This window comes from Anas acuta, chromosome 4, assembly GCF_963932015.1.
Source record: "Anas acuta chromosome 4, bAnaAcu1.1, whole genome shotgun sequence".
NCBI lineage: Eukaryota > Metazoa > Chordata > Aves > Anseriformes > Anatidae > Anas > Anas acuta.
Window position 1 is genome coordinate 29,831,372 of NC_088982.1, and position 13,598 is coordinate 29,844,969.

The 13,598-nt window shown below is 39.8% G+C and overlaps 1 protein-coding gene and 1 long non-coding RNA gene across 2 annotated transcripts in view; one reads left to right on the forward strand and one right to left on the reverse strand.

Annotated features, from left to right (window-relative positions):
* LOC137855827 (uncharacterized) overlaps window positions 1-13,598 on the reverse strand; it is a 38,193-nt gene that overhangs the window by 24,400 nt on the left and 195 nt on the right. Inside the window, exon 2 of the long non-coding RNA XR_011095973.1 lies at window positions 13,227-13,396. This is a non-coding gene — a long non-coding RNA (uncharacterized lncRNA). The remainder of the gene's footprint in view (window positions 1-13,226; window positions 13,397-13,598) is intronic.
* On the forward strand, window positions 3,511-6,695 carry LOC137855826 (interleukin-8). The gene is made up of 4 exons (XM_068680435.1): window positions 3,511-3,668; window positions 4,433-4,568; window positions 5,166-5,249; window positions 5,825-6,695. Exons 1-4 carry the CDS (start codon window positions 3,608-3,610, stop codon window positions 5,853-5,855), a joined length of 312 nt encoding a protein of 103 aa, XP_068536536.1. The 5' UTR covers window positions 3,511-3,607; the 3' UTR covers window positions 5,856-6,695.

The following is a 13,598-nucleotide window of genomic DNA, read 5'->3' on the forward strand; positions in this document are numbered from 1 at the left end:
ATTAAAAGGCAAATCAATTAAAAAGCTGTCCTGCTATTTTATGATTTCAGAGGGATTTAGGAAAGTCCAATGCTTGTGGTGATCTGGGTACATAATCATCTATACTTAGACACCTAAGTGGAAAAAAAGCTAATAACAAAAAAACAAAAACCACAGTTGACCTAAGCTCTTATTCTTTCCTTGCCATCACTTCCTCACACAACAAGTCAAAAAACAGATGCTCAGCAGACAGTCAGCTCTCTACATATCTGTTCCTGACATGTTGCCTCACTGTTAACTTCCACAAGAGTTTGCACAACGTGCCCAGTTTTTCAGCAGCAGAAATGATTATTTCCCAACCCCCAGTATTAGTCCCTTCCGTGCTCCACAGTTGAAGTGGAATGACAAGCAAATGCTAAGCCATTGGCAGGAAAAAGGAGGTGACTTCAGAAGAGTCTGATATTTTTTCTCTTGGGAGGAAAAAGGGAGTAGGCTGGTAGAGAGGGCACACAGGAAACAGTAGTTGGTAGAGCTCACCTTGCGTTGGCTGAGCTCAATTCCAGGGAAACCTTTGGCTCCTGTGCCTTTGCGGTCTGGCATTTACAACCTTTCAAGTGAGAGTTTTGAATTTGTCTAGAAAAGACAGATTCCTAGTTTTATTGGAGACAGTAACTTCATGAATGCAGAGGTTAAAGCATTCACCTGGGACTTGGCAACTCAAATCAGCAACAGTACTAGAGCCTACCTCTCTCCCACCCCTCTCGATGGTCTTGGTCACCAGAATATGCCTGAATCCCCTCCACCATGTCCCTTGTGTTTGGGTGTCTCTTGCTACATAAAAAAGACTCTAAATGATGCCAGCCAAGATCCAAAAAAAATCCCTTTTGACTTGTGTTTTCATTACACAATGCAATGAGTCATTGAAAAGAAGAAATAGTGTCTTCCATCCTGTAGCACGGAGAACACATCCTATACCCTGCCTTAAAGCACAAGCAAGGGAAGTATTTGCTTCCCTTTTCAGCTGTCTTTCAGCAACTGGATTATTGCATAACTTTTGCTTTCTTTGTTACAGCAGCATGCTTTTAACATGGTTAAGCATGGAAGGTCTCTGCTCGGGGCAGTATCAGCTCCATTAATGACGTTACCCTTCAAAAGGGAAGGCAATTCCATTTGCACAAGTCATCTGGATCGTAGTGGGAAAACACATGCTGCCAAAATCAGATAATGGGCTTGGAGTTCCCACAGGCAGGGGCTGGGATCAGATACTGGGCAAAGTGTTGAAGGGATCTAGGGAGAACTTGAGTGAAGCGTGGCACTCCCAGGAACACAGGTTAGGAGTGCCTAGCCTTTGGGCTTGATTTCATGTCTCAACCTTTTTATGCCGCTCCTTACATGGTCCTGGTGAAACTGTGTCATATCGGAGAAAAAGTGTAGGTAGAGGCAATGCTTTAGCTCTCAGAAAACATAGTGGACTTGTATTTCATTACAAATATCCTGCTCTTTTAAACTGATACTTACTCTTAGCTCAGGGGCAGGGTTAATCATATAGGTGGAGCAGGCTCTTGGCTTCACTTTTGTCCTGGGGATTTTTTGCGGTTCTGTTACTGCCACACTCAGGAAATAGCTTAGTCTAGTGCTAAGGAGGGCAAGAAGTCAGTGATAATACTAGGGGACTCAAAGGGGATTTTTCTTTTTTTTCTTTTTTGCCTCAAATATTAATGACATTTTAGCACATGCCACAATTAGATAATAAAGCTGTAAATAGTTACAAAGAAAAGTGGGATCCTTAATCAGATTTTAATTACCCTGTGTGTGTATGCATGTATATGTAGAGAGACAGAAATACAGAAAGAGATCCCAAAGGAAAAGAATCAGCCAAATCTTGTTCAAAGTAAGCTGGCTAGAAGTTTGACATCTACAATGTGATCCCAGTTAAACCACACTGTTAATTTAAATGAAACATACACAAAAAACAAGCTTCAGTTAAATATCTGTTAAAATCTCCTCCTTTTCCATGCCGTAAGAGAACTACAGGTATTTTTCAGGAAAGCTCTGTAAGCTAGACATACAGTCAAGGAGAAACACCATTTGGAGCCAGAAGTGGTATCTTTTGTTGACTCAGTACTCAGAAAGTGGTAGGAGAGTCAAACTTTGCTTTATCTTTTCTTGGACCAGCTGATATAGTGATAGGAAACAGATGAATTTTTATCACAGTGTTTCTTTATCAAGGGAGTTAATGACTAATGGTAAGTAGTAAAATATAAGAATTGTAAACAAACTATTCAGTTGTTCTTATAAATAAATTACAACACTTTACATGCTAAAGATAAGTTGAGTTTTTACAAACTCCTCAAAGCTAGGGAGAAATATCTCTATAAATCCTCAGATCACAGAAACATGAAGCTTTGAGGTTGGAGATGACGAGCAGCAAAGGTCTTTGTAGTCAAAAGAAAAACTTTTCTACAGCATCAGAACAGAATGTCTTCACCTAATCACATGCACGCCAGGTGGATTAAAAAACATATCTTATTTTATGTGATAGATCACCATTTGAGCCCAAGTTTTCCATTGAAATGGCTATTATTTCTACCAGCCACAGTAAATAAATACTCAGCATTCATGCAACGAGGTTCTTTAACAAGCTTGTCTACAGCAGTACCGTAATATTTATTGTTATTTCCCTGTGTTAAGACCTGGGATTACCGTAACTGAAACAGAAACGAGTTATTAACAATGCCAACATTTATAAAGCAAACAAAAGTAATTGTGTTCGGCAAGTCATGTCACTGTGTTTGCATACAAAGCTTCCTCATTCATTAACATGTGTTACAAGAAAATTGCGGAATGATTTTCAAGGTTGCATAGAATCAAATATTTACATCTCCTGGGAAGCTTTGAATACTACACCCTCAATTCCTTTACTAAGCAGAAAGTATTGGAGATGAATTTATTTTGTAAGATACCACTTCAACAGAAAAAACAAACAAACAAACAAAAAATTAAATTCATTAAAAAGCAAAATAGTGCAGAGGTAAAATTTTGAATGCAGTGGAAAAGCTTTTCACTGATTTCAGCACTATCTGATTTCCATACCAATTGTGTAAAATCAGATAAGTAGAAGTTATCACCAGCAAGAGAGAGAAGAAATTAAATATCTCAAACATCCCCACAAAAACAGTTATTACCATGAAGAAAAAAATACAGTTATAACATAAAAGTAATTGAAAGCATCAGAAAGTTATATTATGAAACAATAAATAAATTAAAAAAAAAAAAAAGAAACTGACTGCAGAGATATTATTTACATATTTTAATAAATGAATGCATATTTTAATAAACGAATGCATATTTTAATAAATGAATGCATTATTATCTATTTGCAGCAGAATAATTCATCGTCATCTAGGAAGGAGTTTCACAACTCCACTCGTCATGTGACTCATTTTTACTGCATCTGGGAAATTCCTCTAACGCAATCTACAAGCTAGCAGAGCACACAAGTTGGGCAGAAAACTGTATAAAAGCACGATGGATCGCCCAGATCAGACATCAGCAATCCTCTGACAGGAGAGGTCACAGCTCCACAGAACCTGAGCTCAACAGCCAAGCTAAAAACTCCTCTCTAATCATGAACGGCAAACTTGGGGTTGTCCTGGCTCTTCTCTTGATTTCCGTGGCTCTGTCCCAAGGTAAGCGAATCCCTGCCGAGACCCACCTGCCTGCAGCACTGCCTTGGCATCTGCCGAGACGCGTGTCCTTGCAGAAAGGTAGCTTTATGCTTGTTTCAGCAAGTTGGTTTCTTCTGAAATATTTTCAGCCGCTTCTACTCAGTCAGAAATGTACTGTGTAGCTCTTGTACTGAAGAGTTACTGACATCTTGTGGGAAAAATTTTAAGGATTACTGAAATCTGCTATGCTTCTATATTTCAAGTGCATTTGGCTAGAGACAGGATCTTCTTGAAAGTGTTTGAATGTTCCTCTGCCTTCCCATATGAAGGACAGTATTTTCCAGCTTATCAGCTCATGTTTGTTACTTCTTGCCCATGCTGCCTCAGGCAAGCAGTATACAGCTGGCAATGGAGAAAAATGAAAACATGCAGCAAAGACAAGTCTCAAGCTAGGGAAAAAATGCAGGGCTCTATCTTCTAGACAGTTGCCAGTCTGTCAATCCAGATAGTGAAATGATGGAATCAACAGTGTTGTCAGTGCAAGTAACAACAAAATGTGTGGTTTTATTTTAAAGTGCCATGCTAATTTAATTTTAAATGTGCTCAGGTATCGGATACTCTAAAAAAAATAAGCAACTGGTTTTTACATTGTGAAGATTTAGTCAGCTTGGCCAAATGCAGGACTCTAATCTAGAATGTTGTTAAGATGGAGCAGCCATGCTTTATGTCAATACAGCGATGATAAGACTGCCTCTCAAAGTGCAATCTTCCTTTTCTGTTTATAGGCAGGAGCCTGGTAAGGATGGGAAACGAGCTCCGGTGCCAGTGCATAAGCACTCACTCGAAGTTCATCCACCCTAAATCTATTCAAGATGTGAAGCTGACGCAGAGTGGCCCCCACTGCAAGAACGTTGAAATCATGTAAGTGCTTCTGCAAGAGCCTCTCTTCTGTACCTGCCCTCTGCACTGTGCTGTGGCTGCAGACTTTCTGTGTAGTCTCCCTGACCCTGTATGCTCCTGAGCTGACGGGTATTTATCTGTCATGGGAGAGACCAAGTATTTGTTCTACGGAGGTAGAACATGAATTGCAAGGACTGGCCAGTGCTTAATGCACGAGGGACTAATTTACTTTGAATCCTGCATTTACTTAGCAGGCAAAACTCCCAGTAAAACAGTCCTGTGACCATCTCAGAGAGACAAAATACGTTCCTGTAAGCAGATTTAGGGACCCCCTGAAACTAACTGGGTTTGGGACAGCATGGAGGAGGGAATAAGATGTTGCAATCTGTATACTGCTGAAACTCCTTTATGCACAGGAGGTTTCAGTGCTTGTTTGAGAATCTTTACTAATGCAAACAAACTCCAAACAAGTACCTATAAATATTGAGGAAAATTAATGGGAATGTATGAGCCATCTGAGTGCAGGCACACAGACTCTGAAAATGCAGTATCACACTCTGTGCATAAAACAAACCCACGTACTAGTTTCCTGACTTTATTTTTCTTTCCTTTTTGCAGAGCTACTCTGAAGGACAACAGAGAGGTGTGCTTGGACCCCACTGCTCCCTGGGTACAGCGGATCGTAAAGGCAATTCTGGCCAAGTAAGTCCTGTTTACTCGCAGTTTGGGCAGTTAAGTTGTAAGCCTCCCCAGATAGCCAACCTGTAGGGTTTCATAGGGATAGTTTCCACTTGCTCTTACTCAGATTTAAAGAACAAGGATACTTGTTGCTTAGTTATAGAAACGAGCTCTTTTGCGGGCTCTGCTGCAGGGTCCTTGCTCAAGCTGCTATGCCACTACTAAACCGTTACGTACTGGCAACTCTGTCTGCAGGGAAATGAACAGCCCCTGAAAAACGGGGCTTTAGTACAACCCATCTGCCCCTTACTTGCAGTATCCTATGTCAATAATCCATAGTTGGAAGTTAATGAATTCTTTGATATGAGTGAATGCAGAAACTCCTGATGCAGAAGTTTCCTAGCTGGGCACCAGCTATGCAAACACTGGCACTCCAGTGATTGCTTTTGAAACATCGCCTTTATTGCCTCTGTGCCTTGTGACAGCAGACAGAGTTGAAAGCAGAGCACTCACTCCTTAACTGTTCATGCAATGCTAAGTAATGATAATTGTTCTCTGAACCACCTTTTAAACCACCCTTTTCCCTCATCTCTTAACAGGGCTCAGTTCAATTCTGATTCACCGCTGTAAGAAAAATACAGACAGAGAAAATCTCAGAACCGCTCCCGCTCCTCTGCTGAGAGAAACACCCGAGGAGAGCACCATCTCATCCCGCCCTCAGGAGGCGTGCCACCTTCCTCCTCTGGCATCGGTGTTCTTATCTTCACCGTAGATCACCGTGTCTATTTATTTATTTATTTATTTAACTGCATCTATTTAAGAAAGCCTTTCAAAATGGTCAGCGCTGTCCGTGGGGCACACTGCCCATTGAAACTGAAGGCACTGGACAGGAGAAGTGGCTTGCTCAAGGAAATGAAGATCCCTTGGAAGTCACTTCAGTCAAACACGGCCAGTTAAGTGCAATGCACGTACAGCACAGCTTGCTTGTACGAAGCCCTACTATTTTGCTATTACAACAGCAAACCGGTAAATCCTCCTGCTCCCCTGGAGTGCTCTAGTATGTTGTGTCAACAGCAGTTTCCTTAGTCACAGTCAGCCCGTGGCTTCACTGTGAGCTCTGACTTCATGACTTCAAAAAATCTAGCCTGCAGAATCTGTAAGAGAATGGCTTTGGTGTTTATTTAATGTGATTTCTGTGGTATTTATAAATATATTTATTTAGTAGCTTCTACACAAGATAGAAAACGATGACCATTTATTTAATTTCTACTGTATTTTCCATTCTTAATAATAATTTTTAAAGAAATGTTCACAGACCTGTTACACTGTGTAAGGACTTGGTTCTATGTCTAATTATTAAGTTATTCATCAAATGGAAAAAATTGTGGCTTATATAGACAGAATTTGCTTGTGAGAATGTCATTATTCCTGACAATATTTTAATAAATGCTTTCTACAAAAAAAAAAGAATCTATTTGTTATCTCTTTGTTATTTTCCATTTTCATTCACTTTATTTGGAAACAATTTGCTCCAGTTTTGCCATCCTGGTCTGATTTCTGGATCTGAAATGCCAATTTGGGGCCCCTGGTAGTTAAGTCACTCTGTTTCAGTAATGTGACATTACTGAATGCAATAGAGAACTCCTAGCTCTGGGAAGAGGGTAGGGTAAAACACTCACCCACCTCTCTTCTGGCTTTGGGGACTGCTGGGCTGTGGGGCAAGGCTCCTAATTTAGGTTCCTTGCTATACAAGAACTTTACCCTCAAATGCCTGAATGCTGCCTGTGCCTGGATCAGCCCCAGAGCTGTAAATCCTGACTGCATCAAAAGGCCACTATTTGTCTGTCAAAACTTTGGGGTCTGTACTCTGGGCACCCAGATATCAAGCATTTGCCCTGGTGTAACAACAGCTTGCTACTCCAACTGCTGGAACGGAGAGCACCGAGTGTGCTACGCCTGCCTCTTTGAAAAGAGGGAAAGACTGAAAATGTCTTGCACTTAGGAAAGGAGAACATTGAGGAGAATTTGAGCAAGATTTAAGAAATGACATAGACAACTGATGACATTAACTCTTCAATGTTACTTGATGAAACTTGCAGGTCAGTGTAAAATAGGTGAGAAGAGTATTTCTTTACACAGTATATAATTGTATTGTATAGACCTTCTGGGAGGAGGCAGACAGATTCAGACACTAAAAGGAATACGCAGAGACACACTTCTCACTTCCCTAGAACCTGGCATGGTACGGTGGGTAGCAACTCCCTGTTGCTGCTGTTGGACACGGGCTGCTGGGCTGGATGGACAGCAGCACTGACCCAAAGGGCATTTTGTATGTGCTCTTCTGGAGTAACCAGATCAGCTTAGCTGATATGAAAACATAACATGGCTTATTTTTTTTTCTTCTTTAATTTTATTTGTTTGTTTGTTTGTTGTCTTGTTTTGTTTTGTTTTCTTCAGGATCACTTCCCAGAGTGAAAGGCACTTTGTGCAGAAAAACCAGCAGTCCTTGTGCCACAGCAACATGGGGTTGCCATCCCAATTTATGCCTGTGCAAAGCAAATTCTTGACCAATTTGCCCACCTGTTTGCCCATTACATAAGCAAAGGCTGAACGAAAGGCTGAAAGGGCCTGCTTCTTCTCTCAAGAGAGGAAAATGGTTAGGATTTGAAGGGCTTTATACCACAGAATCAGTATCATAGAATTGTCTAGGTTGGAAGAGGAAAATGAGATACCAGACAGGAGGAAAAGAAGATTGCAAGAGAGCTATTGAATGTTTTGGAAACTCTAAATCTATCAGATTTAAGACCTTGTCCTGCTGGATTTGGAACAGGGCCTTAAGCCCATGTAGGAAGGATAGACCTAATATGCCAGTCTGCATGTACTTCTTCCTGTTGCAAATACAAGCATTGCTATAAAAAAATGAAACCTTCATAAGATAAAACAGAATATCAAGAGACTGACTACACAGTAGCCCCAAGTAAACAGCATTTCCAGAGGATATGGCAAAAATAAGTTGGATTCCTTCTTTATCACTGGCACAAAACCAGTTGAAACTCAGGTGAATCCGTATCCATCAGACCCGGCGTACATTCTTTCTGAAGGTACTTCACCTTTACCTGTGATCTGCATATTTTTAAAACCTCAAAAGAATTTTGGCCAGGTAACTTTGTGATTAGAAAGCCAGAGAACAGTCTTTGTCTTGCTTCTTCTTGAAGACGCTGATCAGTGAGATCAGTTTCTGTTCTCTACACAACCCACATGAGTTTGGCATCAGGTTGAGGTGTTCAGCCACTTGACCTCTGAACAGTGTGCTCTCCAGTTGTCATGTCATGCAGAAACAGGAGAAAACAGCATCCTTTGAACACACGTAGACTATTTAATGTGTGTATGCACGTGTGTGTGTGTTTGCAGATGGATCTGTGTAATACACCAGTGAGCTGAGGAAGACTCCGGACATTTGTGCCACCTCTGAAAGAACCCTGAGATTTCATTGTAGTTAACTCTACATTGTTGTCCGTCTTCACCTTTCTGCAATCCTGCAGAAGCTTCTGCTACCCTTGGCCACTCATTTTGCATCTCAATTGTATTCTGCAGCCCTGCCAGAAGGCCATTCCCTTTATAACAACCATCTTCATTCATCACTCTCCTTTGTTTCTCTCCTGCCGTCCTCACAATTAAATGCAACAGAGGTACTTATGTATATTTTCTGCCCTCAGCTGTTTTCATGGTCCCTTCACCATTCTTCAAAACCACTTTCTCTTCCTTCTTACAGCAACAATTTCAAGTTAGGGGAAATATGACAATAACAACAACCAAACAACCCAGCAGCAACCTCACATCACTTCCCTTATCTTCAAACTCTCTCTCCCATGGCTGGTTGCTGGAAAAACTCCATTGTGAACTGTAATGTGTTCCCTCAAGCTTCATATGTTTCATGTGCTTTGTTTCATACATGCTTTCTTAAAATATTGAAAGTGTATTTCTCTCTAATATATAAGTGTTGCAAACCACAGAGGAAGTCATTGAAAGAAACACTGGAAAGTCCCTGAACAAGCACTCTAAAGTCTTCCTTAAAAGAATTGAAAATACAAACATTGGCTTGCTGGTCTCCCCTTTTCTGTCTGTGCTGTATATTGACTAATACAAACATCCTGGTCATGTATCAGGTGACAGATGCTTTGTCCATGTTTTGCTTTCTTTTGTTTTATGGATTGCTCCCCATTCTGGAAACTATTGCATTTTTTAAGTTGTTATCACTTAACATGGGAAAATCCCAGGAAATTTACACATAGTGCCGGCTTGGCACTGCAGACTTGTTCCCAGCTTTGCATTTATTTTTGTTTATATGAGGATATTAGGACTGACTCCACAGGAAATGGACCCTCTTGGAGTCAGACTTCCATGGATGTTTCTGAGTCAGGAAATGGACATTTTATTTCTGTGTGCAAAAGTGAAACAAGAACTTTGCCACCTGTAAAATCAAGCCTGAGATGTTTGTTGTTGAAAACCACAGCAAACATTTCCTTTCAATATTAAATACATTTATTTTTAATAGTAAGTGTTAGTGGTAGTCAGTGTACAGATGCCTTCTTTCACCATTTCTATGGATCTCTAGAGAGGAAGACAGTATGAGGGGAAGAATCTATAATGTAGTCTGAGAATCTGAGTGTAATTTGGGAATTACAATTTTGAATTACAAAAGGAATAAGCTGTTTCCCTTTCATCTGACTGAACACCTAGCTAAAGTTCAAGTCCAAACACTGTATTATTGCAACTGCATATCTATAGTGCTTATGACATGTTTTCTTCAAACCCATCGCTCTTCTTGCCTTCTCACCATCCTGTGACAATGATTTTTTCATGGTTTTATCATGTGTTGTAGAACTACACACATCTAGTTGCCTTCAACACGACACACAAGATGTTCTCATATTTTCTCATTGTTTTTTCTTCATAATCCCTTTCTAAATGCCTCCTAGAACTCTAGATGCCTTTCTGACTGCCATACATTGTACACAGTTGTCTAGGAGCACCAAACCTGTGACACCCAGATCCATTTCCTCAGGGGCAATCACAAAATGACAACTCCTTCTGTACATATGCTGTTAGTTATAGGTATAACTAGATGTACTGATACTTACTGATGCTGTTACATCACCCTTTCATTAACAGGCATCATTGTGACATCTTTCTACAACTTTCTGCAGACAGATTTCACTGTAGATATGGTTTTGTTGTTATTGTTTTGTTTTGTTTTGAACAAATATCATCCATTTTAACCAATTATCAACCTCTAATGGGTCCAACTATCTCATTCATGAGGAACATGATCAATTTTTTTGGAAAGAAAGGTATACCAGGTTGACTAGATCCCACTTGCCTCTATCTCTATTGACTCAGTCAAGACTCTAGAGAATATAAGAAGAAAGACTTTCCTCTCTAAACGGCACACTGGCATCTCCAGTATCAGTCTAGTAATTTCACCTATTCTCTACCAGAGGATGGAGAAACTGAAAAATCCAATGTGTTCTTCCTTTGCAGATCACTGTTTTTCATAGATACAAACCAAAATTTGTGGAAGTAAAATTTCATTAGACAAGTAGCTTGTTTTGAAAGCACATTTGGACCCAGTTAATTGCTCTTCCTCCAAGGAGCTTTCAGCTTTTGGAGAAGGCAGTGGAAAAAGGAGAGCAAAGTAACTTTTCAGACTCAGCTAACACAATATGCCAAAATGCCAAAATCAGTTTTTAAGCACTGAAGCACCGCTTGCACTGAGCTGCTGAGACTGATGATTTCCAGCTTTTTCTTACAAGCATTTTCTCAAATAATGAAAACTCCATGGCACATACATGCAACAACTGAATAAGCCCATCTTCTTAGCTTGCTTTTTGAAAATTAAAGATGTGTGTTTCATTCTACCACAGAAATCACAATAACTTCAAAACCACTGACAATTCTTTCCCTCCTTTTTATTTTTTGAGGTCACTTTTTTTTTCAATATTACAAGCAAACAAGGGAATCAGAATTCAACCACCCATGCTAAAACTGAAATGTCAGTATGATTGTAAAAGTCTGACATACTCAACGCTTCTATTTACAATTAGGGAGTTCCTCTGGAAATATTTCTATCACCTTTGTTTACCTTCTTATTGCAAAAGTATGTCACCAAGGAGGGAGCCAGGGGCATGGATACAATTTCATCTTTCTTTGCTACATGGTTAGACACCAATATTTAGGAAAATAAGTGTATTTTTGTTTCTTGGATTCATATCTGTTATTTCTTGACATTTTTTTTTGTTTTTGTTTTTGTTTTTTTTTTTGCTATGAAAGTGAGATCAAGACATGGGTGTGAAGATGGTGAGAGGAATTAATCTTAATCCCAGGATTAAGAAAGAAAAATATCACACTTCTGGCACCCCTCTGCCTTCTGAGGTACACTTTTGGCTCTTACAGCCCGTTCATATTCCTCTGATGGGATGAATATTATTAGAAGGCTGTGTTAGCTCAGCAGGAGATGCAAGTCCAGCGTTTCTGCAATTAATAATACTGTTGTGAACATTTCTACTGCATTTTGATGCAGCAGGGAAAGCATTTGTGTGCTTACACCTTTTCAGTGGAGGAGAAAGTGGTAATGCTCGGCAGTAGCTAGGATTTCATACTGGGAAAAGCACACGTATGTGGACGCTTGGAGAACTGGGATTGATTTTAGGATGCTTGCTGTAATAGACCTGAGGGGTGCCTGGCCTTTGGGCTTCTGCTCAAACTTCTGCCCTCTAAGATACTTTTTTATTTGTTTCATCTTACTTCAAGTGGCTTATTACCACAGGACTCTTGGCAACATAAAGGAATCTGGTGGTGCCAGGGAGAGTTTCCTTCCAGGAAATATTGAATAAGAAAGAGAAAGAAAAACGTAGGCAGATGATAGGAAGTCAAACCTTACTTCTAAGAAATAGGAGCATTTTCTTTTCTTTCTTTTTGCTTTAACTCTTTGCACTGCATTCTTTCCTTCTTTACTGTTTATGAACTGTAAGATACATATTTAGGGCGCACATTTGTCTGTCTGCTAGACTATCATCACTCTTCAAGTTTGTTAGTGTATACTCAAAGTACAGCAGTCTTCAGCAGTGATTACTGTTAGCTTTTGATAGGACTTTTTTTGTCTCACTTTGCAGTGACCTTAAAATCCAGGTAAGATGAAAGACGTGCTTTTTCTGAAAATAAACTGTCCTCTTCTATGCATTTAAAGAAAGCTCTGCTTATGGCTATGAAGTACAAATAACACAGAAGCACTAGCAGAAGATATTCTTGACCCTTATCTAATCATGAATGGCATTGCTGCTGCCCTGACTGTTTCCCTGGTATCACAAGCTGTGTCTGAAAGTGAGCAAATCCTTCAAACCCTTATGACTAAAGCCAGAGTAGTTTTCCAAAATACCCAGTGACCTACCTGTTAAAACCGATCTGTGTGTTCATACACGTAGGCAGTGACAAAAACACTGACCTGATTTTCAGTTTCAACAGCCTACGCTCAATGAGAAAGCTACCTATCCTCAGTACTTACTCTGAACAAAAACCTAGTGAACATTTAAAGAAACAGTCTACTCATGGTAGAAAATAATTGCTAGGCAGTATTTTCTATTTGTCTGACCTCACTCTGATGCAGGTAAGGTCTTTCTCTATGTAGCATTCCTTTGTTTTTCTTAACATTAATGGAAGGCAGTTTGTTTTGTGTTCGTTTTCCCACCATAACAATTATGCCATATAAAAAGAGGATTGTACAAATGAAAGAAGCATCTGTAGACATGTTTCAAAGCAATGAAAATGATATTTACAAAGGCATTAATACAGATTTAATACCACAGACTGGTTTTATCAGGTTCCAAGTACTTGAAAACAAAGCTTTACATTCTAAATATTTATCTGTTTAGGACAAGGATCAGAGGTGATTAATCTATCAAGTTTTGTCAGTATGAGAACAATTTTGACAATTACATGCCTTACCAGGTCCAGCTGGAGAGATCCTTTGTATACCAACCTCCATTCCTTTTCTCTTTTCACGGGTCAGACTTGGCACGAGTGGGCTGTGAGCTCTGGTGTCCGTGTACAAACACTTACGAGCCCTTCCCTTGCAGGGACACTCAGGTAGCAAGATGGATCCGAAGCAGACCTCACTGCCAAGTGAGAAAGCCATATAAGTGCCTTTGAAAAATTCCTTCTACTTGTCATTTAAAATTTTTCTTTACAAAACGAATCTATGTGTTCATAATGCCCAACCATTGATATTTATTTTTGCTGTATTTTTCTGCTCCTATGCTTCTCCTATTCAGCAGGCAATTACAGAATTATGCTAAAGTACAGGACAGTTAGGAAAGT